At 34.4% G+C, this 25,126-nt stretch overlaps 3 protein-coding genes and 1 non-coding gene across 6 annotated transcripts; 2 read left to right on the top strand and 2 right to left on the bottom strand.

Annotated features, from left to right (window-relative positions):
- Window positions 1-582: 582 nt before the first annotated feature.
- Window positions 583-6,091, bottom strand: LOC107871384 (18S rRNA aminocarboxypropyltransferase). Its single transcript, XM_016718315.2, has 2 exons — window positions 5,942-6,091; window positions 583-1,905 (listed from the first exon to the last, which is right to left on the bottom strand). Exon 2 carries the CDS (start codon window positions 1,823-1,825, stop codon window positions 1,019-1,021), a length of 807 nt encoding a protein of 268 aa, XP_016573801.2. The 5' UTR covers window positions 1,826-1,905; window positions 5,942-6,091; the 3' UTR covers window positions 583-1,018.
- Window positions 6,092-8,752: 2,661 nt separating this feature from the next.
- On the top strand, window positions 8,753-14,530 carry LOC107871385 (E3 ubiquitin-protein ligase ATL59). Of its 3 annotated transcripts, none has more exons than XM_047412836.1 (3): window positions 8,753-9,867; window positions 11,302-11,399; window positions 13,882-14,530. In XM_047412836.1, exons 2-3 carry the CDS (start codon window positions 11,318-11,320, stop codon window positions 14,274-14,276), a joined length of 477 nt encoding a protein of 158 aa, XP_047268792.1. In that variant the 5' UTR covers window positions 8,753-9,867; window positions 11,302-11,317; the 3' UTR covers window positions 14,277-14,530. The 3 variants fall into 3 exon arrangements, with proteins under 3 accessions (XP_047268792.1, XP_016573802.1, XP_047268793.1); XM_016718316.2 differs by having other exon boundaries at window positions 8,755-9,712; XM_047412837.1 differs by lacking the exon at window positions 8,753-9,867 and adding an exon at window positions 10,876-10,956.
- An 884-nt stretch (window positions 14,531-15,414) lies between these two features.
- Window positions 15,415-18,782, bottom strand: LOC107871386 (cytochrome P450 77A2). Its single transcript, XM_016718317.2, has 2 exons — window positions 17,723-18,782; window positions 15,415-16,295 (listed from the first exon to the last, which is right to left on the bottom strand). The coding sequence occupies exons 1-2, from the start codon at window positions 18,750-18,752 to the stop codon at window positions 15,640-15,642; spliced, it is 1,686 nt and encodes a 561-aa protein (XP_016573803.2). The 5' UTR covers window positions 18,753-18,782; the 3' UTR covers window positions 15,415-15,639.
- A 5,248-nt stretch (window positions 18,783-24,030) lies between these two features.
- TRNAR-UCG lies at window positions 24,031-24,104 on the top strand. The gene has a single exon. It is a non-coding gene; the product is annotated as a tRNA-Arg (tRNA).
- The last annotated feature ends 1,022 nt before the right edge of the window (window positions 24,105-25,126 follow it).

Below are 25,126 nucleotides of genomic sequence, written 5' to 3'. Positions count from 1 at the left end.
AGATCTAGCACGGGTGCGGCAGCTTGTTTGGAGAGTCCAAGAAACTTGGGTTCCAAATAGATGTTTGAACATGTAAAAGCTTATTTCTTTGTTCTTTTTTGGGGGGTGTATATCATTGTGTTATAAGATCAATATATGCTTTTTGTGTAATCATGTGTACTAGTTATATATATGTGAATTGTGATATACAAAATCGAGTTTTCGGAACATTTGATGCATAAATGCCTAATGAGTTATTGCACCCGAAGGGGTACGTGGTGGTCAATGAAGTGAGTTGAGAATCATGAGGTCTCGGGGTTCAAATCTCAAATAGAGGCAAAAACAGGTCGTTTTAGACGATATGTGTTTACATAAGCATAGCTCAATAGCAAAACAAAACCAAATTTGACAACATAACCACCAAGTGTAGTCCCACAAATTGTAAGGTCTGGGGAGCGTAGAGTGTACATAGACTTTACCCCTACCTTAATAGTCGAAAGCAGTCCAACAAAAGAAGCAATCGGTGTACAAGAAACCAACAGTTAGTAACAAAAACAATAGATAGTAACAGAACAGAAACTACAAGAGATCATTAGACAGACATATGCCAATACCTAAGTTGCTCGGACTCTCCAAAAAAGTTGCCGCACCCACGTCAGATCCTTCAAAAATACAATATTTTTGGAGTATCCGACACGCACCTGTCAACATGTTTGAAGAGTCCGAGCAACATAGGCCAATACCTCTGCTCTTTAATCATTATAAGGATGATCTTGGGAGAACACTCTCCACATTCTAACATTATGCATTAGTTGCCAAAATCAACTATAATTAAATGAAAAAGAAGAAGATACAGTAAACCTATGTTGCTCGGACTCTTCAAAAATATCATCGGGTGCATGCCGTGTAGTGCATTTTGGAGGATCCGAAACAGGTGCGGCAACATTTTTGGAGAGTCCAAGCAACTTAGCAGTAAACATAGGATTCTGCTATGTTATATTCAGCAAACATATTTTTTCCTACTGCAACTACTGGCATGCTATTCACTCTCCTCATCGCTATCGACCAAGGAAACACGATTCATATTCTTTTCTAGAGGAGGAAGTCCAACGTCGGAATCATTAGAAGAATTTTCACCTTCGCTATGAGATCCCGAGTCTTCTGCTTTTAGAGTTTGTGGAATATGTGATGTTTGCGCTGAAAGCCACTCGTTCTGAGCTGAAATGATATCAGCGCTCGTTTGACATTCTGAGTATGCCTTCAGAAGTTCCTTATTGAGGGACAAGAACGCGTGACCCCATTTGAACTTGCTGAGTAATAGATTTCCAGTTTCCTCCTCGCCGCATATAATTAAACCTGCTGCTAAGGCCTCGACACATGAGAGCTCACACGGACGACCATAGTTTACTGGATTTGCTGCTACTAACCATGGTAAAAGACGAGGTGCAGGACAACGTAGTTTGGTGAAAGGTACATCATCCAAGCGCGCCCATGAGCAATCGACTACAGCCATTCCCCTTCGATCAATTAGACTACTATCTTCTCTTGAGATACACTGCGTTCCAGTGGGACTTAAACATATGCCACCGAATCCACTACCAACGCGCAGCTCTTTCAGCAATCCAAATCTTGCAAGTTTCCGTCCAGTGCACCTTTTAGCATCGCACTGACCAAAATCCCACATAGCAAGCTGAATTCTTGGGCCGGTAGGTTCCTCTTCTTCCACGACTTCTCCGGGTAAAGACTCTTCAACCTTGAAAGAATCATCAGGTTGACGGGTACGGCTGGATTGTCCTCGATGAGAGTGGTGATGGCTTTTAGATCGCCTTTGCTTGTTACCACCCATTTATAAGAACTCGCTAATGATTTGCTTGTACTTCTTTAACTACTGCTTAGATGGTGTTCTTTACTTAAACAACTGATCATCTGCATATTGTCAATGGTTCACTGAGGTAAATAGCTTGTAGAATAAAAGGCTCCTCTATGAAAATAATGCAAGAAAAATGAACAGGAAGCTATTGCAACTTTAGCGATGCAGCAACTAGTCGATACACCTTAGTTTCAGACAAGAACATACCCCGTGTATTGGGGTCTGAGCAGGGTAGAGAGTGTATGGGGACCTTACCCCTACCACTGGAGATAGAGAGGTTGTTTCCGAAAGACCCTCGGCTCAAGTAACACATAACAAGGCAGTTTGAAAAAGACGGTCCCACATCAATAAAGGGATGGGTAGTTGGTCTCGGGCAATACTCCCCTCATGAGCTAGCTTTTGGGTTGAATTAGGCCTAAGATCCATTTCTTTATCAAGGTATCAGAGGCAGACCCATCCCAATCTTTGTTCCCCGATGTTAGGCCCCCATATTATATTGTCCACGCTCCAGTTAACTATGTCTGGGCGTGCGGGGAGTATTATGAGTCTCACATCGGAAAAGGGATGGATATTTAGTCTCCTTATACGGACTTAGGTAATCCTCCGCTCATGAGCTAGCTTTTGGGTTGAGTTATGCCCAAGGTCCATTTCTTTATGAAAAATATAGAGGTATATATAAGAAGGCATAGAAAATAAGATAACAAATAATAGAGAAAGTGTAACGGCCCATACAAAGCAGAATAATTTGATAAATGAAGTACAAGACACGGTAGGTAGCAGTAATCGAAGAACAAGAAACTACTAGAATAATGCTAATACTATCTACCCACCAAGCCTACACTACAGAGAAGCGAAACAGCCCTCTACTACCTTTCCATATTCTCCTATCTAAGGTCATATCCTCGGTAAGATGAACGCCTTAGTTTCAAACATCAGCCAAAAAAAGTGAATTTTTTTTTTTTTTTTATATTATTTTTAAGATTACCAATCACCAGGGACAAAGAAAGAGATGGAACAAGATTGGCGATTGATCGAAAAAATGTAACATAAACTGAAGTACATGTATAATAACCCACAAATTTGCATTTGCAGGTTGAAAGCAGAATACTAACTGATCAGTTACAGTACAAAGCTAATTAAGCAATTGATAGTTGGAGATACCAAAACAACCTTCGCTTCATTCGACATTAATGTTAAAAGAGTAAAAAACAAGTCCCCAAAGGTGAACCTCTACGTATCAGCTTATTATACTCCCTTGATACAGATTGTTAGATTAATCAAACTATAAAAGTGATTCGTCTATCACTAGCCATACACATATAAATCATGGATAGATGAGACATCAGAAAAGAAAAATTTATTCTTTACGCTGCTATGTGGTTCGAAGAGACCCCCACGTGTCCCTCAAACAAATAGTGAACACATAGGGGTCGTTTGATATGGGGGATGGGATATAACAACGACAACAACAGCATACCCAGTAAAATCCCACAAGTAAGGTGGGGATGGGATAAACAAAGTTATCCAATTGATTGGGATATCCCATGGGATAACTTATTCCATCCTTATACTTTGGCGGGATAAATAATCCTGGGACTAACTAATACTCCTAACCAAACGCGGGATACAATAATACTGCATCTTATCCCGGGATAATTCTCCCTCATACCAAACAAGCCTAGTATACTACTAGTAAAATTTGAACTTTCTGATCAAAAGAAATGCGCAAAGCATATATCATCAAAGTTTTGAAAACCAAAATCTGGTTTGTCCACCTACAACCGAGATAAAAATAAATCTACGCAAAGAAAACATCAATTTAGATCTGTTCTGGATTAACATGAAACTACACTTTCCTAAAGTAAGAGCAGGAATCAATTTGAAGGCAACAACGATCTAGAACTATTCTACATCAACGTGAAAGTACTCTTTCCCAAAGTTTTTTTTTGAGGACTCTTTGCTAAAGTTAGAGCAGGAAAGGACGGCAAATCCACAGATTTACAAGCACTACCTTCGTTTGTCAGATACATTATAGCTCATTTTCTCTAATGTATGGATTTAACATTCCTTCCGTTTTTCCTATAGAGATATTTGAATCTTACTTTCTGAACATGTCAAAATCTGATTGTTGTAGGAGTAATATATTTTTGAACAACAGTCATTTGCTATTTTATACATGAGCTAAAAGGAGTCAGGAGATGAAGCATTTGAGTCTGCTATCTCCATTACCTATGTTGCTCGGACTCTTAAAAAATGTCATCATGTGTGTGTCGGATTCTTCAAAAGTAGTTCATTTTCAGAGGATCCGACATGAGTGTGCAGCAACATTTTTGGAGAGTCCGAGCAACTTAGTCCGTTAGCATCTTGATGGTCATATGGGCTCTATACTAGAAATTAGAAGTTAGCTTGTCTGAGATTTCACATGAGAAGCATTTTCTAGCGGAATTAATCGACGTGCGCAAAAGCTAGCCCGAATACCATAGATAGTTATCCAAAAAAATATCTTTTTGTGATTTTGTTGCATCTATTCTTGGTGGACAGAGTCAATTTGTACCGGTATCCTATATAACTAGTCAAGGTGCACCCAAACAATACAATTATCAAAAACAAGTCAACTCTTTTTATGATTTCTTCCCATCTGTTCTTGGTGAACGGAGTTACCTAGTACCTGTATGCTGACCCAAACACTACAATTATAATAAACAACTAACTTTCTTATCTTTTTTTTTTATCCGTTCTTGGTGGACAGAGTTACATGGTACCTATACCTAGTGGAATTAGTCGAGGTGCACGAAAGCTGACCTAAACACTAAAATTATAACAAACAACTTTCTTATGATTTCTTCCCATCTGTTCTTGGTGAACGAGTTACCTAGTACCTGTATCTCATGGAATAGTCGAGGTGCATGAAAGCTGATCCGAACACTACAGTTATAATAAACAACTAGCTTTTCTATGATTTCTTCCTTGGTAACAGAGTTACATCGTACCTGTATCTCATGGAATTAGTCGAGGTGCACGAAAGTTGACCTGAACACTACAGTTATAATAAACAACTAACTATTTTATGATTTCTTTCTATCTGTTCTTTGATGGTAGACAGAGTTACATGGTACCTGTATCTCATGGAATAGTCGAGGTGCATGAAAGCTGATCCGAACACTATAATTATAACAAACTAGCTTTTCTATGATTTCTTCCTTGGTAACAGAGTTACATGGTACCTGTATCTCATGGAATTAGTCGAGGTGCACGAAAGCTAACCCCAACACTACAGTTATAATAAACAACTAACTTTTTTATGATTTCTTTCTATCTGTTTTTGATAGATAGAGGTTACATGGTATCTGTACGAAAGCTAACCCGAACACCACGATTATAAAAAAAATATATCTTTTTTATATATACAGATACTGAATACCCTTTACTTCTATAAACAAGAATATTTAAACAATAAATTACGTGGTAGACACAGTTACGTGGTACCTGTACGAAAACTAAAGTTATAACAAACAACTACTCTGTTTCAAAAAGAATGACCTGGTTTGACTTGACACGAAGTTTAAAAAACAAAGAACAATGGTCTTAAATTAAAGATACGTCAAATGTACCAAAATATCCTTCGATCAATATTGTGAAAAGTTAAAATTAAAAAGTTGCCAAAAAAGGAAAAGGTCATGCTTTTTGAAACGGACTAAATTGGAAAGTAGATCATTTTTTTAAACGGAGGGAGTAACTTTTTTATGATTTCTTTCTGTCTATTTTTGATAGATAGAGGTTACATGATACATATACGAGAGTTGATCCGAACACCACAATTATAAAAAAAAATATATCTTTTTTTTTTTTTGGAAATTCTAGAAAAAATCGCAGCCGCTACAACCTCTGCCCTTCGAGTGACCACTTTGTACGCACGGGGTAAACCCCTCACTGTGCAATCACTCCTAAAACCGCAACAGCTAAACCCGTGCGATAAGAAAAATATATCTTTTTTATACATACAGATATTGAATACCCTTTACTTCTATAAACAGAAATTATTAAACAATAAATTCAGCAAGAAAATAGCAATAATAATCAAGAAAAACTTACAAGTACAGAAAGCAAAGCTGATGAAGAACAATTTTTTTTTTTTTTTTCTTTCAGCGACACAACCAGGGTTTTGAAAGGGGCTATAATGCATATAATAGCCCATTTTAGGACAGTTATTTAAGTTATAGCCCAAATTATATTAAAAAATTGTAAGTTTAGCCACTTTAGAATTAATTTCAGATTGTGACCAGAAAGTTGATATATTAATTGATTAGCCAGATTTTAATTTCCGGCATATATGATTGAAATTGAGATATTTAAAATTTGGGATAGTTTTTTAAGTTATAGCACAAATATACAAAATTTATAAAGTGATTATTTTGGGACTAATTTCAGACGTTGTAAAAGTTTGTGTATGATTGAAATTGAGATATTTAAAAAAGTAATAGCACAAATATACAAATTTATAAAGTGCTCGTTTTGGGACTTAATTCAAACATATATGACTGACGTTGTAAAAGTTTGTGTATGAAGTTATTATTATACAAATAGGCAATTCTAAAAATCACATAAATGACAAGACTATTCTCTTGTAATTTTATTCATAATTTAGAGGCGGTCGATCGTATCTATACAGAATAAGTTCTTTAGTTCTTAATTTTATGTAAATATAATTTAATTTTGAAATGTTCATAGATCTGAATGGGTATGTTATCGTTGATTTTAAAATATTTACAAAAATCATGAACTTATGATTAAAATCATTATTGCACATCAAAATAAAATAACAAATCACCAAATTGGAATTTTTTTTTCTCTCTTCAAAATTGGCTAGACCCCAACACTTTAATTATTGTCATATTATAGCAAATATTGTCCATTTTTCTCCATTTTATTTTTGCTCCAACATATCACTTTATTATCTATCCTTTTGATATAATATTTAATAATTAACACTAATTACATAAAAAAGTTATGCTCTTTTTTGAATATATCAAATTTGGATAGTGTGATTTATATCTGAAATTTACAATAAATTATATCAATTTATCATAGTTAAGTGGAAAAAAATGATCTGAAAACTCATGTCATGCATCTATTGATTCGATTTAAAGTATTGAGTGATAAATATCGATAAGTTTACTAGTAGCATTTATGTTTAACTTGCTCATTATACTTTTATTTCCTTTTTACTAGTAGAATGTACGTAGATTTTATTCATGTCTTCTGAAGACAAAGAGATTATTTCGATAAACTACGGACTCAAATAAAATATTTTAAAGCAAGTTTAGACAAAAATATAATAGTACAGAAGTAAATTGTGTAGAAAGAATAGTAACCATAACAAATAATATATACAATAATCTTTTATTCAATAAAAAAAGACTGGTGAATTAAGTGAATTAACAAGAATAGTAACCATAACAAATAATATATACAATAATCTTTTATTCAATAAAAAAAGACTTGTGAATTAAGTGAATTAACAAAACTTGTTCATTTTTTATTATCTTTTATTCAATAAAAAAAAAAACTCTAGGTTAGTGGTTGTTCACCTAATCATGTTGACTTTTGATAATGGAAGGTCCAAATCTTTTGTGAATTCCATAATTTTATACACTAAATTTAATATAATATATTAAGCGCTCGTTTGACTGAAAATAAGTTATTTTAAAATAATTTATAGAAATAAATTATCTCATAATTTTATTTCAACGACATATAAAATAAACTCATTCTAAAATTAATCTCGAAATTAGTTATCGTCTGACGAACCAAAGAGACTCAAAAAGGTATAAATTCACAACTAATGTTTATACCTTTACATAAATAAATTAATAAAATATGAATAAATATTTTTTAAAATAATCTCAAAAAAGCAAGTCCTAGTTGGAATAAAACAACAATAAGTTGCTAAAATTGTGGAACTTTATAGCTTCAAATGAAGATATACTTGGCATTATTGCAACCAAACACATCTTAGTGGAATACTTCCAATAATGAAATTATACATTTAATATTATCATGTAAATTATTTTATATCAATTATAAACAACTTTTTAAGCAATTATTAATTATTAGTAACATGAAAAACATGATAGTGACTTATTACAATAGCTAAAGCATATTAATAATGTAAGATTTTATTATATGAATAATAACAACGATAACATGTGAGATCTCATAAGTGAGGTTTAGAAAAGGTGAAATGTTCGCAAACGTTATTCCTATCTTGTTTATGAGATAGAGAGATTTATTATTTCACATAGATATTTGTCTTAAGAAAAAATCATTCAAAGTAGTCGAGAAAAAGAAGTAACAAAAATGTATGAGAAATAACAGATAGTAACATGACAGTAACTACAACATCATAATATGATAGTCGTAGTATAAGGAAAATAAAAGCAAATTAAAAAAAGGTAATTGAAGGATAATAAAACTACGTGATAACAAGAAAATACACTGCTACTTACTAGCCTTTTATCCTACTTAGCGTCCTCCCAAACTCGTATCTAAGGTTATGTTCTCGGCAAGATGAAAGTACGTCATGTTTCGATTTGCAGTTAGTCTCTCACACTACTACCGTTGGGCCTCTCACATATTCAAACCATCTTGATCTCGCTTCCTGAATTTTATCCTTCACGATGTTATTCCTATCTTATTCTGAATATCCTCATTTCCAACATATGTCTCCTAGCATACTCACACGTGAGCCTCTCACATGTCCAAACTATCTTAATCTCATTTCCTGCATTTTATCCTTCGCGAAGCTATTCCTATCTTGTTTCGGATATCCTCATTTCTAATATATATATATCTTCTAGTATGTTCACAGGTGATCCCAACATATTCATTACTCATAAAGATATAGTAGTATTATTTAATAACATATTATAATCTTTTATTATAATTTCAATTAAAAAAAGGTGAATAATTTTCATCACCAAACATCTGGTGATTTTGAATTCCAGCAGGACATTCTCTAATAATGTATGTACATATATTCATGCATTCAAACAGAAGGGGAATGAGACATCAGAGAAACAGTCAATATCTAGTAAAGATAGTATCTTTTGACAAGAAATTTTTATATTCTGTACAATAAACAATTTGGGTGTTTTTAAAAGTAAATTAGAAAGTGTGGGGGGAAGGTCAATATTCTTGGAAAAATTGAAAATAAAATAAAATTTATAAGGTTTTTCTTCAAGTGACAAAAAGGGGAGGGGGGATTCTGATTTTTATTGTGATGTTACAAGTTGGGGTATAGTAAAATTTGTTTTTAATGGTAGTAATAGAACAAGATTTGGAATTTTCTTGGAAAAAGTTGCTATCTTGGGAAAATTTTGCAAAAAAGTTGCTATCTTGGGAGAACTTTGGAAAAAATTGCAATCTTGGGAAAAATTTGCAATCTTGGGAAAATTTTGGAGAAAAGTTGCAATCTTGGGAAAATTTTGGAAAAATTTGCAATCTTGGGAATATTTTGCAAAAAAGTTGCAATCTTGGGAAAATTTTGGAGAAAAGTTGCAATCTTGGGAAAAATTTGGAAAAAAAGTTGCAATCTTGGGAAAATTTTGGAGAAAAGTTGCTATCTTGGGAATATTTTGGAAAAAAAGTTGCAATCTTGGGAAAATTTTGGAAAAGTTGCAATCTTGGAAAAAATTGGGAAAGAAGATGACATCATCAGCTGTAAATTTGGTGATGACAGTGATTGGGTTTACAGTGAGTACAATATTCATAGTATTTGTGTGTACAAGGTTAATTTGTGCAAGAATTCAGTACTTGGCTTGGAGGAGGTCTTCTGCATATACTTCTAGATCTGATCTTAGCATTGTAAGTACTTTTGACTTTATAGGTTTCAGAATTTGATATTCCTTTGAAATTTTAGTGTTTTGAAGGGAGCGTTGAAGTAACTGGTAAAGTTGTTTCCATGTGACGTGGAGGTCATGCGTTCAAGTGGTGGAAATAGCCTCTTGTAGAAATGCAGGGTAAGGTTGCGAATAATAGACCTTTATGCTTTAGTGCCCCGGGCTGCTCTTTTTTTTAAAATTTTTAGTGATTTGAAGGGAGTCCCGAAGTAATTGGTAAAGTTGTTTCCATGTGACGTGGAAGTCATGCGTTCAAGTCATGGAAATAGCCTCTTGCAGAAATGCAGGGTAAGGTTGCGTACGATAGACCTTTATGCTTTAGTGCACCGGGCTGCTCTTTTTTTTATTTTAAATTTTAGTGATTTGTCACATATGTTTATGTTTCGTGTCGAAAATACTGGTTTAGTTGAGTGTGACCCTTGCTTGCCAAGGTTGGAGGAGTTAGGGTCACAAAGTGGTGGAGTCAGGTTTTTCACTAAGGAAAAGTTCGACCTTGTATATATAAAAATAATTTTCAAGTGAAGAGAGTTTGGATGAAATGAACCCCCTTACATCCCCTAGCTCCGCCGATGGCCTCACACAGACCTTAGTAGATGGGAGATGCTCTTTCCTTAGTGGGCGTTTGTCCACGAAAATTGTGAGTATTATGAAAAAAAGTAGTTTTTGTTTTCAAAGTGATTAATGATATTTGAAAGTTGGGAAGTTGTGTTTGTCCATTAATACGAATTGGAGTTGTTTTTGGATTTCTGTGAGTAATTCAACATTTTTTGGTGTTTGAAGAATTCGACTTCGAATTGAATCGTGGTGGAATTTTATGGCCAAACGTGAGTTCAACTCCGGTAAAAAGTAAAAAATTTCATGGCCAAACTCCCCCTTAGTTTGCTACTATTTTTTTAGGAGAACTAAATTTGAGATGGGGTAGCAAGTATCTAATCATGGCTGTAGTTTTTGATTGGTTTAGTAGTATAGGTGGTACGTAAATCATGTAGATCACTTGGGTCTGTGACGTTTAGTTTGTTAGGTTTGTGGACTTCTTGGATTCTTTTACGGCTGCTTGTCAAATTCTTTGATTTGAAACCTTTCAAACTTCAACTTGTCTAAAAACTGTTTGGTGTTTTGTGGTTGTAGGTCCTATTTCCTGGCGTCACGTCCTTTGCCGATAAGCTAGCTATATTAAACTTGAATTAGTTCAATAGCTTACTATATATAGTACGTATTGAGTTCCTCTTTATATTCGACACTAGTAGTGGCTCTGTCTTTATATTGGCGATTGATCTTTGTGAAAATAGCTGGAGAATTTTCTGGCGTAACTGGTAAAGTTGCTGCCACGGGACCAGGACATCACGGGTTCAAGCCGTGGAAGCAGCCTCTTGCAGATATGCAAGGTAAAGGCTGTGTACGTAGACCCTTGTAGTCTGGTCCTTCCCCCGACCGTGCACATAGCGGGAGCTTTAGTGCACCGGGCTGCCACTTTTACTCTAAAGCTGAATGATTTTTCATGCGAATCGCTTGTTCGGCTTTTCTTAAACAATAGTTTCTGTTTATCTTGAATAGTTGGAGCGTGGTTTACATGGTCTGGAGCCTCTTGCTGTTGCCAACTTCCCCACGAAGAAGTACAGCGATGCATTTTTTACCTTTGCAGAAGATACTCAGTGAGTTGAATCCTTTTTTCCCAACTCATATTTTGAACTAGCTTACATAAGCGACACTCGTTTCTAGTTGGTTGTTTTTGACTTCTTCATGAAATGGACTATTTGAATTGTAGATTCCAGAAAGCGAATTTATTTTTGATGAAAAAGGATCGAAAAGATTGATCGTTATAGTATGACTATGGATATGTTTTTGGATTACGTCAACATTGATAACTTATGAAGTCCATGTGAATTAAATCTTAATATGACAGTTAGAAACTTTCGAAAGTTTAAGCCAATAATATTGGGGAGGACTGATGAGCGGGACTGGAACACACTGAACATCTGAAGCATGACTTTATTTTGAAATTTTGAGAAGTTTTATCATTTTCATTTGAATCGTGGTATAAATTGAACGAACTCTAGAAATGAAGAAAGAATTGGCTGCTTAGAGCAACATAGTTTTGTGTGCTAACAAGAGACAGTTGACGTCCATTTGTAAATTGTCCTAGTTTGGTGTGTGTTTGAACAGATAGTTACAAACAAGCTCAGTAAGATTTGTCGGAGAGGCCACCAACTGCACTGAATCTTTAGTAAGGTGGTGTTGGTTTTTTAGGAAGACAGAGTCGTAAAGATATTTTTATTACCTGCTCATAGCCGATTTATCATTTAGAGATGGAATCTATTAGAATGGGTTACGAGTCTCACCTTGGTTAGCGAACAAACTAGTCGTCTCCTTATATGGACTTGGGCAATCCTTCCTCCCTCATGAGCTAGCCTTTGTGGTTGAGTTAGGCCCAAGTGTCACGTCGTTCATGGTATCAGAGCCAGGTACATCCCCGTTTGGGTCCCCACGTTATGTTGTCCACACTCTAGTTGATTGTCTGGGCGTGCCGGGGGGTGTTAGAGTGGGTTGGGGAGAAGATTGGTGGTTTCCTTATATGGACATGAGCTAACTTTTGGGAGCCCAAGAGTCATATCTTACCGAATCCAACGTCATTTTTAACTTCTTATCTGTTGTTCTTGTAAGTTCTTACTTTGTTGAACCACCTGGAGTAGTGGTCGTGGAGAATTGTGGTATTTCCACAGGCTCGTCAGTCTTTGCAGTGAATTTCTTTTTGTGGAATCGTGTCAAGATTCAATTCTGATTTCTGAATCTAACTGGATTACGTGAATTATTTGGACGACGCCGAGGGAAAACCAGGTGATCGAAAGGTCAAGAAAAAAGAGACTCTTTTGGTTAGGTGACTAATCCTAAGCTTTAGCCTGTGCCGATTTCCACCATTATACGAGAGAAACAGCAGTAGGCCTACAAGTGAATGAGCCAAATCAGGAGTAAAATATGATCAATTGGACACTATCTGCTAAGTTGAAACGTAAATATAGATTAGGTAGTAGACTAGATTGCGGTATGCAAAAAAATTGTTATAATCTTCAGAGGGACATGTTTGGAGGTGATGCTGATATTTTCATTCAGGAAGAACCGGTGGGCTAAGTTGCTTGGACTCTCCAAAAATGTTGCTGCAGCCGTGTCGGATTCTTCAAAAATATACTATTTTTGGAGGATCCGACAAGCACCCGTCGACATTTTTGAATAGTCCGAGCAACATAGCCGGTGGGAGGCTGTTCAGCTTAGAAATGTTCAAGCCAGCCTTCATTTACATTTCCCTTGTTAGATACGCCATTGCAGATACACCATCTTCTACTTTTTGATTGAAGGATCGATGAGAATCAAAGTAATGGGTTTCTGTTGTTCAATGAAAATAATGAACTATTTACAAATCGGGAAGGATGTGGGAATGAGCTGGCTTTTGCCAGGTCGTTGGTGTTCGCTAGTTCATACAAACTGTAAAGCAAAAGAAATTTGATACCATTTACATCAGTTGATGTTTGTCTATCTCAGTTTAACGATCATCAGAATAGTCGTTACACTCTGGTTGTGACTTTCCGACTAGTATGCACGCAACATTAGCAATATAATACATATCTTCTCGTGTGTTCAACAACATGTCAAAGAAAGGGAAGAGACAGGATTTGTTTCGAGATTACTAGAGGCGGTATGTGTTACTTTCTGGTTTATTTTGTCCGTTGAGTGTTCGAATTGGGGTCGTGTAAGAATCAAGTACTGTCATATATGCCTGAATGTCGTGCAGTTAGCATTATCTCTTATATTCCAGCGTGTGTGCGTTTTGAATATCGTGTTTGACACAATACAAGGTAAACATGTCCAACTTACATTCCGAGGTAGAGTATCATAGATACGGAGGATTCTTATGGCCGATTCCAACTCATTTGAGATTGAGGTTTAGTTAATTACTAATCGATAGTACATTATACAGCGGTGGAACAAATGTGGACGTAGCATGTATTTTCTCGATCCCATTGTGTGATCGGATTTAAACAGATACTGTTAAATGAGTTTGTTTTGAAATCGACAGATGTTGCTTATATTGTTTTGTTTATCGTGTTGGTCTGACTGGTCTTGTGTACTTCGCTGCCACAGATGCACAATTTGCCTTGCTGAGTATCGAAAGGAAGATACATTACGTATTTTGCCATCGTGCGGCCACTATTTCCACGCCACATGCATCGACATATGGTTTCAGCAGCAATCTACATGCCCAGTTTGTCGGATTTCCCTACGCGAGGCTGCTGAGAAAAAGTGCTTTATGCAGCCCTTGTTTAGTTCAGCTGTCCGATCTCAATACGCGATGGACTCTCTGGATGTCGATACAAACCAATGCTCGTCATCTGGGCCGAGGTTTTCTTCAAGGTGACACGACAACCAGAGAGCGAACCCCACTACAGCGAGCGCATCAAATGCATAAACGTTTACGCTGCAACAGTATAAACGTCTTAAATCGGCAGCGACAGAAAGGTATATTTACAATGTTGTGATAGCATTCATCATAGTATATAGACTCGATATGGTCCGGTCCTTCTCCGAACCCTACAAATAGCGGGTGCGTAGTGCACTAGACAGTCTGGATATGTACTTTCTTGTATACTTCACAGTAGGCTGATGTTCATAGCTTTTTTTGTAAATATAATTTAGTTTAAGTGGTAGCAGGGGCGGAGCTACTTGGACTCGAGGGGGTTCATTGGGTCGAAAAATTACACTGTATATATATATATATATGAAGTTTGTTTTCTCTCTCTCTCTATATATATATTAAATTGAACCCCCTTGACACGACGACCAAAAAACTTGATTCAGTGGCAAAGGGGTTGCAAACTTTCATGGGGCCTCATGGTCTTGTGTTCGAGACGCATGAACGATAGATTTTTAATTTTTTTTTTTTTTGCTTCCTGCATTTGAACCCCCTTGATAGAAATTGTGCCTCCGCCACTGGGTGGTAGTAGTCCTGTATACGGCGCGGAGGCGAAAGATCCAAAGTCCCTTTGTTGGATAATCACACTGAATATATAAGGTCAAAATCTTTGTTTATGTTTGTATAGTAGATGACGAACTCTCTTAATGAAAATCATGCCTCCGCCACTATCTGTATTACAACAAGATGTATATCACCCTTTTGTACTAGCACGATACTTTTATTACATAAAAATGAAGTTCACGTCAAAGGTGTCACATCAATTAAAAAGTCTGACAAAAATACGCTAAAATTTAGTTCGGCCTGTTCGGGGGTGATAGAACCTCCGTGAAGTTAGAGCATGTCGTAGCAAATTTAATCATAATTCAGGGGTACTAGATGCTTTACTCGTTTATTTTTGAAGACTTAAACAAACATTTATTACCAACAAAATCAAAACACAAAAGAAACACTTATTTAGTAATGGAGAGAGTACGTCAAAAAGAATTTCTTTCCCATTATGATTAGAAAATCGCGAGTTCAAACAATAAATTCTTACGGTTCAACCCTTCTTGAACCTCGTGTATAGTGAATATTTTAGTACACCGAGCTGCCTTTTGTCTTTTTTAATTTGTTAGAAGGGCCCTCTTGCATTTTAATCAAACTTAATTTTTGTCATAATTAATACTAACTACTAACAAGAAACCAAATAGTGGAAAAATAAATTTAAAAAAATACTTCGATGTCTTTATTTAATTCTTCTCAATTTATTATTAGTACTATTTTATAACAAGTCACAATTTCTATAAAACAATAAAATAACAAAATTAGACTTTAATAAGATTAAAAAAAGTCATAAAATATAAAATTCACCCCCCCCCCCCCAAAAAAAAAACAATCAAAATAAATAACAAAATACATTAAACTACTTACCACCCCACCACAACCACTTACATTCTCGACTTAATTTTAGCTCTTAAAGTATTTTTCATCACCACAGTAAATTCCGATTTTTCACTAAAATCAACCCTAGTATTTTCCGGGTAAACGGACCATTCGAATTCTTGAACCATTCGGGCCAACATCAGACTCACATGAACCGTAGCCATATTCAAACCGGGGCAAATCCTCCGGCCCATACCAAACGGTATCATTTTCACACCCGATACACCTGTTATATCCGCGTCCTCCTTACCCAGAAAAAACCTATCCGGGTCAAACTTCTCCGGATCGGACCATAACTTCGGGTCATCTGATATCCCGGGTAAGAAAATCTCCACATTTGCATCCGTAGGTATGTCATATCCACCTAATTTAGCTGGCTCGATTACCGCATGAGTCAATGACAAGTACGTAGGCGGATGCTTACGTAATAATTCTTTTATTACCGCGGTTAAATATGGCATATTCTCTATGTCCTTTTCATCAACCTTCTTTTCACCAACAACGTTTTTTATTTCTTCGTATAATCGCAATTGTATACTTGGATTTTCGATAATTCTTCCTATGGCCCACTCTATCGCCGTCCCCGTTGTGTCTGTCCCTCCGTTAAGAAACTCCGAACATAATGTAACAAGCTCTGAATTCGTCGGTGCTGAATTTCTACCTGTTTTAAATAAAAAAAATAGAATAAGAAAGGCGTGAAAATGATTTTTTAAAAAAGAAATATTGCATATATATGCTTATAGAAATATAAATAAGTGCATATAAATAAACAAATTCATGAAGTTTATGAAATCCGAATTCTAACCATTTAGAGTTATAACGAGATTCAAAATTTATAATTTATATATATCAAAATAAAATTTCCAAATAAATAAAGAGTTTAAATCCATCCTTATAACTTCTTACATAAAGCTTGCATTTATTGTTGAAAGAGAGTTATTCTAAATAATTATCTTATTTCATAAAATACATTTTAAATTTTAAATTTAAATTTAAATTCAAATTTTCGAATAAAATTGAAAATAGCAAAACTTTTATATCAAAACTCAAAACTCATTTTCACAATATTTAAGAAAGTTTTTATTTTTTTTTCTTGTTACATACAAAATTTATGATCTTAAATATGCCATCACATTTTTAGGATTACAAAAACATGTCATTAAAGATAAATTAAGAAGTTTAAAGATATATACAGTATTTTTTAAAGCAAGATAAATTAAAATGAAACAAAAACCAAACAACAACATATTTAGTATAATTCTACGAATGCAATCTAAGAAGAATAGTGCTTATATAATCTTATTCCTACCTTGTAAAGATAAAAAGATTGTTTCCGAAAGTCCCTCAACCAGCGGCGAACCCAGGATTTAAGGATCGTGGATGCTCGAGGGTTCAAACACATATATTGACGTTAAAGTTTTGCCTCGAAACTAAAACATCCAGTTATCTTGTTTGTTTATAGGGTGCTTTTCTGAATCTTATACCAATTTTTATATTTTTCTTATATAATTATATCTGATGTGTGTCGGATTTTCCGCCCCTTCCCTCGGACTCTCCTAAAATGTTGCTGCACCCGTGTCGGATACTTCAGAAATACACTATTTTTGAAGGATTATTTCTGAAGGATCCGACACACACCCGTAGACATTTTGGAAGATTCCCAACTTAGTATGAAATAAATAGTAGCAAGGAAACCATACTAGATCGAACAAGTAGCAGCAATAACAAATAATACGATAACCAGATCGAACAAGTAGCAGCAACAACAAATAATACGATAACCAGATCGAAAAAGTAGCAACAACAACAAATAATACGATAACTAGATCGAACAAGTAGCAACAACAACAAATAATACGATAACTAGATTGAATAAATAGTAGCAGCAACAACAAATAATACGATAACCAAATCGAACAAGTAGCCGCAACAACAAATAATACGATAACTAGATCGAACAAGTAGCAACAACAACAAATAATACGATAACCAGATCGAACAAGTAGCAGCAACAACAAATAATATGATAATCAGATCGAACAAGTAGCAGCAACAACAAATAATATGATAACCGAAACGAAAATGTACCTTCAACTTTGAGGTCAAAAAGTGTATCAAGGTACGAAAATGAAGCTGCAGTTGTATCAATATCTGGATTTTGTAAAATCTTTTTTCTTTTTTCAATAATTGGAACAATTGTTTCAATTTGTTTTTTTCTTACATCCTTGGCCCTTTTTCTTTGTTTAGAAAAAAACGGGCTTAATATTGGTAAATAATCATCCAATCTTGGGTCAAGTGTCATTAAAACGGCTTTCATCATTTGATCAATCGTCTCTATCGAATTTTCATCCATCTCGACCCCAAAACACATGGCCACGAGGATGCAGAAGACGGCATAACGGGCGTTTTTTAACACCCATACGTTGCCGTCATGTGCATCCGCCTCGGCCCGAATTTTCTCTATCATCTTATCCATAGCGCTTTTTCGTACAGCCCGAAACTCTTTTAGCTTTATTGAACTAAGCCCGTTTTGGACCATATTTTTCCGCAATGACCTCCAAACCGGCCCGTATACGGCCGCATTGACCGTAAATTTGTCGCAACTAAATATTGTCCTAGTAGGGTTTTCGCGAGGCCTGCTCGCGAAAATCTGACCTTTCTGAACCAATGCTTCGTGGACCAAGTCAGCATTGCTGACGATGATCAGGGTCCTTGTACCCATTTTTAGGGTGAAAATCGGACCGTACTTCTGACGATGTTCACGCACGTACTGGAAAAATGGTTTTCCAGAACGTGCGACCTGTAGTAGGTTACCTACTACCGGCCATCCCGGTGGACCGGGTGGTAATTTTAGTTTTTTTGATTGATTTTTTTTGGAGAACAAGAAAATTAAGCATGAAATAACAAAAGCTAAAATTGTGAAAATGAGATGATAATAAGGTGAAAGTGAAGAAGTTGAAAATGAATAATCCATTGGAACAAAAAAGATTTTTTTTTTCTCAATATTTTTTTTTTTGTGTATGTTTGATACAAAAATGAGAAATTTTTTGAGTATAAAAAGGAGAAGAAAGCTTGAAATTGTAGGTGGGGGGATAGGAGAATAATTAATAAGGCACATTTTCAACAAAAAAAAAAAACTATGGGTGTTAAATGCAAGTAAGACAATAATAATAGCATATTATATATTAATGATCGTCTCGAATGTATAAAATTCTTGTTTTTTTTTTTTTAATCAGAAGTATCATATTTAAGTCGGCAAAAATTAGTAAAAATCTAAATAGGACGCATTTGATTTTCTCTTTAATCGAAGCTCAATGTAAATACAGAAATCAAGTGGTCCATTTTTTTTAAAAAGGAATATGTAGTTATGTAAGTTAATAATATTGTGTGTGAAATTATTTACATAATTGATCAAATTATTTAAAATGTGGTTGCATGTATGTTTTATTATGTGATATGATTCGAATAGATATGGAGTTTATGAAATAAATGAAGATTTTTAAAATTTACGATCTTAAATCTGACGTAACATATTAAATCACTAGAAAAATAGGAATTAGTGACAAACAATTCTCGTTAATTATCAGAATTTCATTGATAATTCTTAGGGATAGATTTGCAATAAATTTCATATATACCAATATTTTTTTGTAATATAAAAATATATTATATTATTAATTATATATTTGACTTAAAATTCATTTCTACATATGGATGAAAAAGATGGGATGGGAAAACGGTGGAAAATGTACTATATGTTATTATTATGACTAAGATAGTTGGGAGTAAAGTATCCTTACAACTACCTCCTAATATTCATTAAATTTGGACAGAAAAAAATTAATTAAGACTTAGACAAAACAAAACAATACAGCATAAAAATGTTGACTTCAAATCAACATTTATATAACTGCATGCATGGTATTTTGTGCAAGAAAAGAAAGGATTTTGGTCAATATAACTTAGTGTAAAACATCTTGTATTCACTTAACTATGATCAAATTTGTTACGATATATTTTAATTTTGCATGAGTCCTATTACCCTCTAGAACTACATTTTAGTATATTTTTATCATTCTTTTTAGCTGACATGACATCTTTTGTCAACCTTTTTAGCTGACGTGGGTCCATTTTATATAATAAAGATGTCATGTCAGTACAAAAAGGAGACAAAAATATGCTAAAATTGAGTTCGGAAGAGGTTGGGGGTGGGGGTGGATAATAAGACCCCTGTGAAGTTAGAATTTGTCCTAACACAACTTTGATCATAGTAAAGGATTTTGGTCAATATAACTTAGAGTAGAACATCTAATATCCCCTAAACTATGATTAAATTTGTTACGGCACACTTTAAATTTACGGGGATCCTATTACCTCCTGAACTAAATTTTAGTGTATTTTTATCTTTCTTCTTAGATGAAGTGACATTTTTTGTCAACCTTTTTCGCTGACATAGGTCTCTTTTTATGTAATAAAAATGTCACGTCAGCACAAAAAGGTGATAAAAATACGCTAAAATTGAATTCAGGAGGGTAATATAGGACTCCTGTGAAGTTAGAGTTCGTCATAGCAATTTTGATTATAGTTTGAGGAGGTACTGGATACTTATCTCTATAACTTAACTTCATAGAGTCTGTATGAATGTGAAGAAATATAAATCGAGCACTTTGGTTGATTGTTGATCAACGAAAAAAGCTTAAGAATTTAACATATAATATGTAGAAAAATATACATATATTTTTTTTGGTTTAAATCACCCGGTGTCCTGTACCCGCTTTTTTAGGAGTCCGACTATATCCGGATTCGCCTCGCGTCGGGTCCCATTTGGGGGGGAGAGAGCTCCCAACAGAGTGTTTGTCCATACCCAGGGTCGAACCCTCGACCTCTGGGTAGGTTGGGGCAAGCCCCTTTCCGCTGCACCACCATTGCTATTGGTATGTAGAAAAATATTTATTCACACTCGATGTTCAACTACTAAATCGTGTGAACTTATTATAATTGAGTGATTTATTAAGACAAAAAAACATATTAATTGATCATAGTTAAGTGCTTGGAATAAATATCATGTGCGAATAAATTAAAGTTTTATCTATTATTTAATTTGCTCACATGTTTTTCGATTTTTATAGACAAAATATTAGACTTTCATCTAACGTTTGAATATTTTAAATAATTTTAAACCATGATCTAATATTTTCTTCAGTTTGTTCAAGTAGATTTTTTAGATTATCGTGATCTAAAAGGTCCATAAATTATGAGAAAAATAAAAATTCAAAAAAGGTTGTTTACTCCAATAATTTAAGATGTGTAATTTTTTATATTTCCATTCTTAGCCAATTTTACTTCTATTTACAGAAACAAAATGTTAATCTTGTCAATATTAATATAACATAATATGATGTTCATATAACTTCATTTTGTTGTTATAATGTCTGTCCTTTGCCTAACAAAAAGTTCAAATAATTGATTTTGCATTTAATAATAACCAATTTTATTGTTGTAAAATGTAAATTGCAACTTAACCTAGATCCTTGCTATATTATTTATAGTGGAAACTTTCATTAAAAATCAAATTAAGTAGTTATTTATTAATTAGTGTTCACTCTTCTATTATTTTCATAATTGAACAATAATACAAATACATTATTTCTTGAACTTTTCATTTATCAATAGTTAATTAGTATAGGCAATACTGTAACAATGACGGAATCGGGATTTCCCTTGTCTCGTCTAGCAACTCGTCGATTTAAAAATTTCAGAAATTATTCAATATCGGTCATTTTAAAGTAAAAAATTTAAATATAATTGATTTTCTTAATTTAACTCTCGAGAAATAAAATATTTTGATTAGGAAAATATTTATTAGAGTAATAACTACAGAGAAAAGAAAATTATACATACAATTAATACAAGAGATGGGAGGGTGAGGGCAATAAATATAAGTTCACAGCTGTTAACTGTTAAACAAAAATAAATAAATTAAGAGGTGGGTGGGGTGGGGCGGGGCGAGGGGTAGGGGTAGGGTGGGGGGCTGGAAAAATTAATGAAGCATGTGAAATTAGTTGCATCTCAAATAATAGACAGGTACATTTATACTCACATCACATGTGGTGGACAGTGTACTGTCTGAAAATTGAAATATTTATGTTTATATTAAATTATATAAATTTATAATAACTAAATAATTTAATAAAATAAAAATAATTCATGTTAATTAATCATTAAAAGATTATATGTACACATATATTATATGTTTATTAATTCAATAAATACAAGCTTCGAGTATTCTACAACAACAAATCCAGTGTATTCTCACACAGTGAGGTCTAAGGAGGGTAAGATGTACGCAGTTCATATCATTACCTCTGGAAAAGTAGCAAGGCTGTTTCCGATAGACTCCCGGCTCAAGACAATGAGTAATAAACAAATTCATAATAAAAACAGGAAACAAGATGGAACAACAGAAATAAGACACCCACAGAGTAATACCCTACGCTAACGAACCAAAGGCACCCCCACCCCGACGCTCCCCTAATAACTAACTACGACCCTCCCACATGCACTAGCCTTCTATCCTAATTCGCGTCCTCTAATGTCCTCAGTAAGCTGTAACTGCTCTATGTCACGTCTAATGATCTCTCTCCAATATTTCTTCGGTCTACCCCTACCCGGCCTGAAACCACCCAAAGCTAACCTCTCACATCTACGAACTGGGGCATCCGTGCCCCTCCTCATCACATGCCAGAACCATCTCAGCCGAACTTCCCGCATTTTGTCCTCCACCGAAGCCACACCAACCTTCTCTCGGACAGTCTCATTCCTAACCTTATCACCCCTAGTAAGCCCACACATCCAACGCAACATCCGCATCTCCGCCACCTTCAATTTTTGAATGGAAAGATAGCATGATCAAGTGCGTACTTTATAGAGAGATGGATTTTTTTTTTTCTTTTAACTAAAGATTTCGAGTTCAAAATATGATAATAGAGATACGCGATTTGGCGTGCCATTTATTTATTTTTGATAACACGTATCTTGTGTACTTGGCTTCTTCTTTTTACTTGATTGACTTTAATCCCTACCTTAATATCGAGTGTAAATACAATTTTTTCGACTTTCGGATGTGGAAATTCCCATTTTCGTTCTTTTTGGGATTTATCGTCTGGTCATATCATCGATCTCAAACAATTTACGCACACAAAATCCCTCTAACGAGTTCAATTTCGAACGATTTACACGAGCATAAGAAATCTATACTGATTCAATAATAACAATAATACATTCAACATAATTTCATACGCGAAATTTGAGGGCTAGACGTACACAACTTGGAGAGGTTGTTACGAATTGATCCTCGATAACCTTTCTTTTTTATTCGAACTAGAGATCGATAATGTGAACAAGATCACACAAACATTGTTAAGTATAATAATATACTAAATAATAAGTAGAAAAAAAAGTAAAAAATAAAAAATAATATGTCATAATTTGTGTCAGTAAATTCAGTGAGTAAGAGGTGCAAAGTGGTGGATTTAATAGGGCTCACACACCAAAAATCAAACAAAAAATTTTACCCTATCCCTTTTGTCCCTATCTTTAATTTTTTTTTTTTTTTTTTTTTTTTTATTAAAGGCAGAAGGGAGTTTGATCTCAAGATTCACTCATCGAGTAGAGATAAAAGTTAGCCTTAGTGATCTGAAGGTTTCGAGTGGAAGGGCCGTTGTTCAACGGATAACAGACTGATCTTCCCCAGAGCTCACATTGACGGGAAGGTTTGACACCTTGATGTTGGCTCTTCACCACTTGAGACTGTAGTATGTTCCAAGGGTTGGGCTGTATTTAATTCGTTATTTTACCTTTAGTTTCTCAACGAATTCATTGCGCATATATATTGAGTCGACGTCAGTGTCAGATCAAGATTTAGGAACTATGGATGTTTGGGAAGTTCGAACACATATATTGACACCTAAAATAACTTTAAGGTCCCGCTGGAAAGTCAAAGCATTCAACTATCTTTTTGGTTTTAAGAGTGCTTTTTTTCATCCTACATCAATATTTATAAATTTCTTATATAATTATATCTAATTTGTATCGAATCTAATAGGCGCGGGAGCACCAAATATTTGCACGTAGGTCCGCCCCTGTGAGTCGTGTATTCCACGATTTCGTAAAGTAATATATTAATATTACCAGTAATTGTACAAGTTATTGATGGTTAATTAATATGAATCGTCATATAGTAAATTATTCATCTAGATCAAAATGATTGAACATCGTCTAAACCTACTTTTATAATTTATTTAGATACATTGTAAACTTTTTCTTATTTATTTATTTTAAAATTTTGTTGAACTTGATGTATTGAAATTTAAGTTATTATTACTTTGCAACACGAAGACCGCATAGCGCAGTGGATTAGCGCGTTTGACTTCGGATCAAAAGGTCGTGGGTTCGACTCCCACTGTGGTCGATTAATTTATTTTATTTTGCGGATTCAACCAAACTCAGTACTAGGGTCAACTCGAAGCCAGAAAATGTGTTATTTTATTTTACGGATTCAACCAAACTCAGTACTAGGGTCAACTCGAAGCCCCGAACATGTGTATATAAACACACATTATTATCATTCCGGACCTATTGACTTTAATCATCATATGCACTTTTGGCTCCTGCATTCTTGTTATTATCATGCTCGTTTTGCGAACTCAACCGAACTCGGTACTAGAGTCAACGCTCCTGCATTCTTGTTATTATCATGCTCGTTTTGCGAACTCAACCGAACTCGGTACTAGAGTCAACTCGAAGCTTTGAACTATGTGTATATACACTAAGGGTGTCAAACGGGCCGGGCCACTTACAAAAACCGGCCCGGTTTGACCCGGCCCGATAAGCCCTAGGTTATTTTATTGATTTGGGCCCGGTTAACCTGGCCCGGACCAAGTCCGGTTAGGGCCCGACGGTTAACCGGCCCGACCCGGTTAAGTTTTTTTTTTTGAAATTGGATTTAAATATAACTTAGTTTTAATATATTATTAATTTACTGTCAAGTATTATTAATTTATATATGTGTATATATATCTTCTATAAACGTATATATTTAACTTATATATGTGTATATGTTTTATAAATTAATATATAACTATATAGATAATTATATATTGTAGTATATATATACTGTAGTATATTTTATTTAAAGTAGTACATATATATTGAATGATACGTATATATGTGTATATATCTTCTATAGACGTATATATGTTGTACAATGTAGATGTTACGAAGTTGTAGTGTATATGTTTTATAAATTAGTATATAACTATATATATAGTGTCTGTAAATATTGTAGGGTATATATATTGTAGTATATTTTATTTAAAGTTGTACATATATTGAATTGTACGTATATGTGTGTATATATCTTCTAAAGTAGTATATATTTAACGTATACGTGTGTATATATTTTATAAATTAGTATATAACTATATATATAGT

This window comes from Capsicum annuum, chromosome 5 (assembly GCF_002878395.1).
Source record: "Capsicum annuum cultivar UCD-10X-F1 chromosome 5, UCD10Xv1.1, whole genome shotgun sequence".
Taxonomy (NCBI): Eukaryota; Viridiplantae; Streptophyta; class Magnoliopsida; order Solanales; family Solanaceae; genus Capsicum; species Capsicum annuum.
This window is presented reverse-complemented; position numbering and strand designations above follow the sequence as displayed.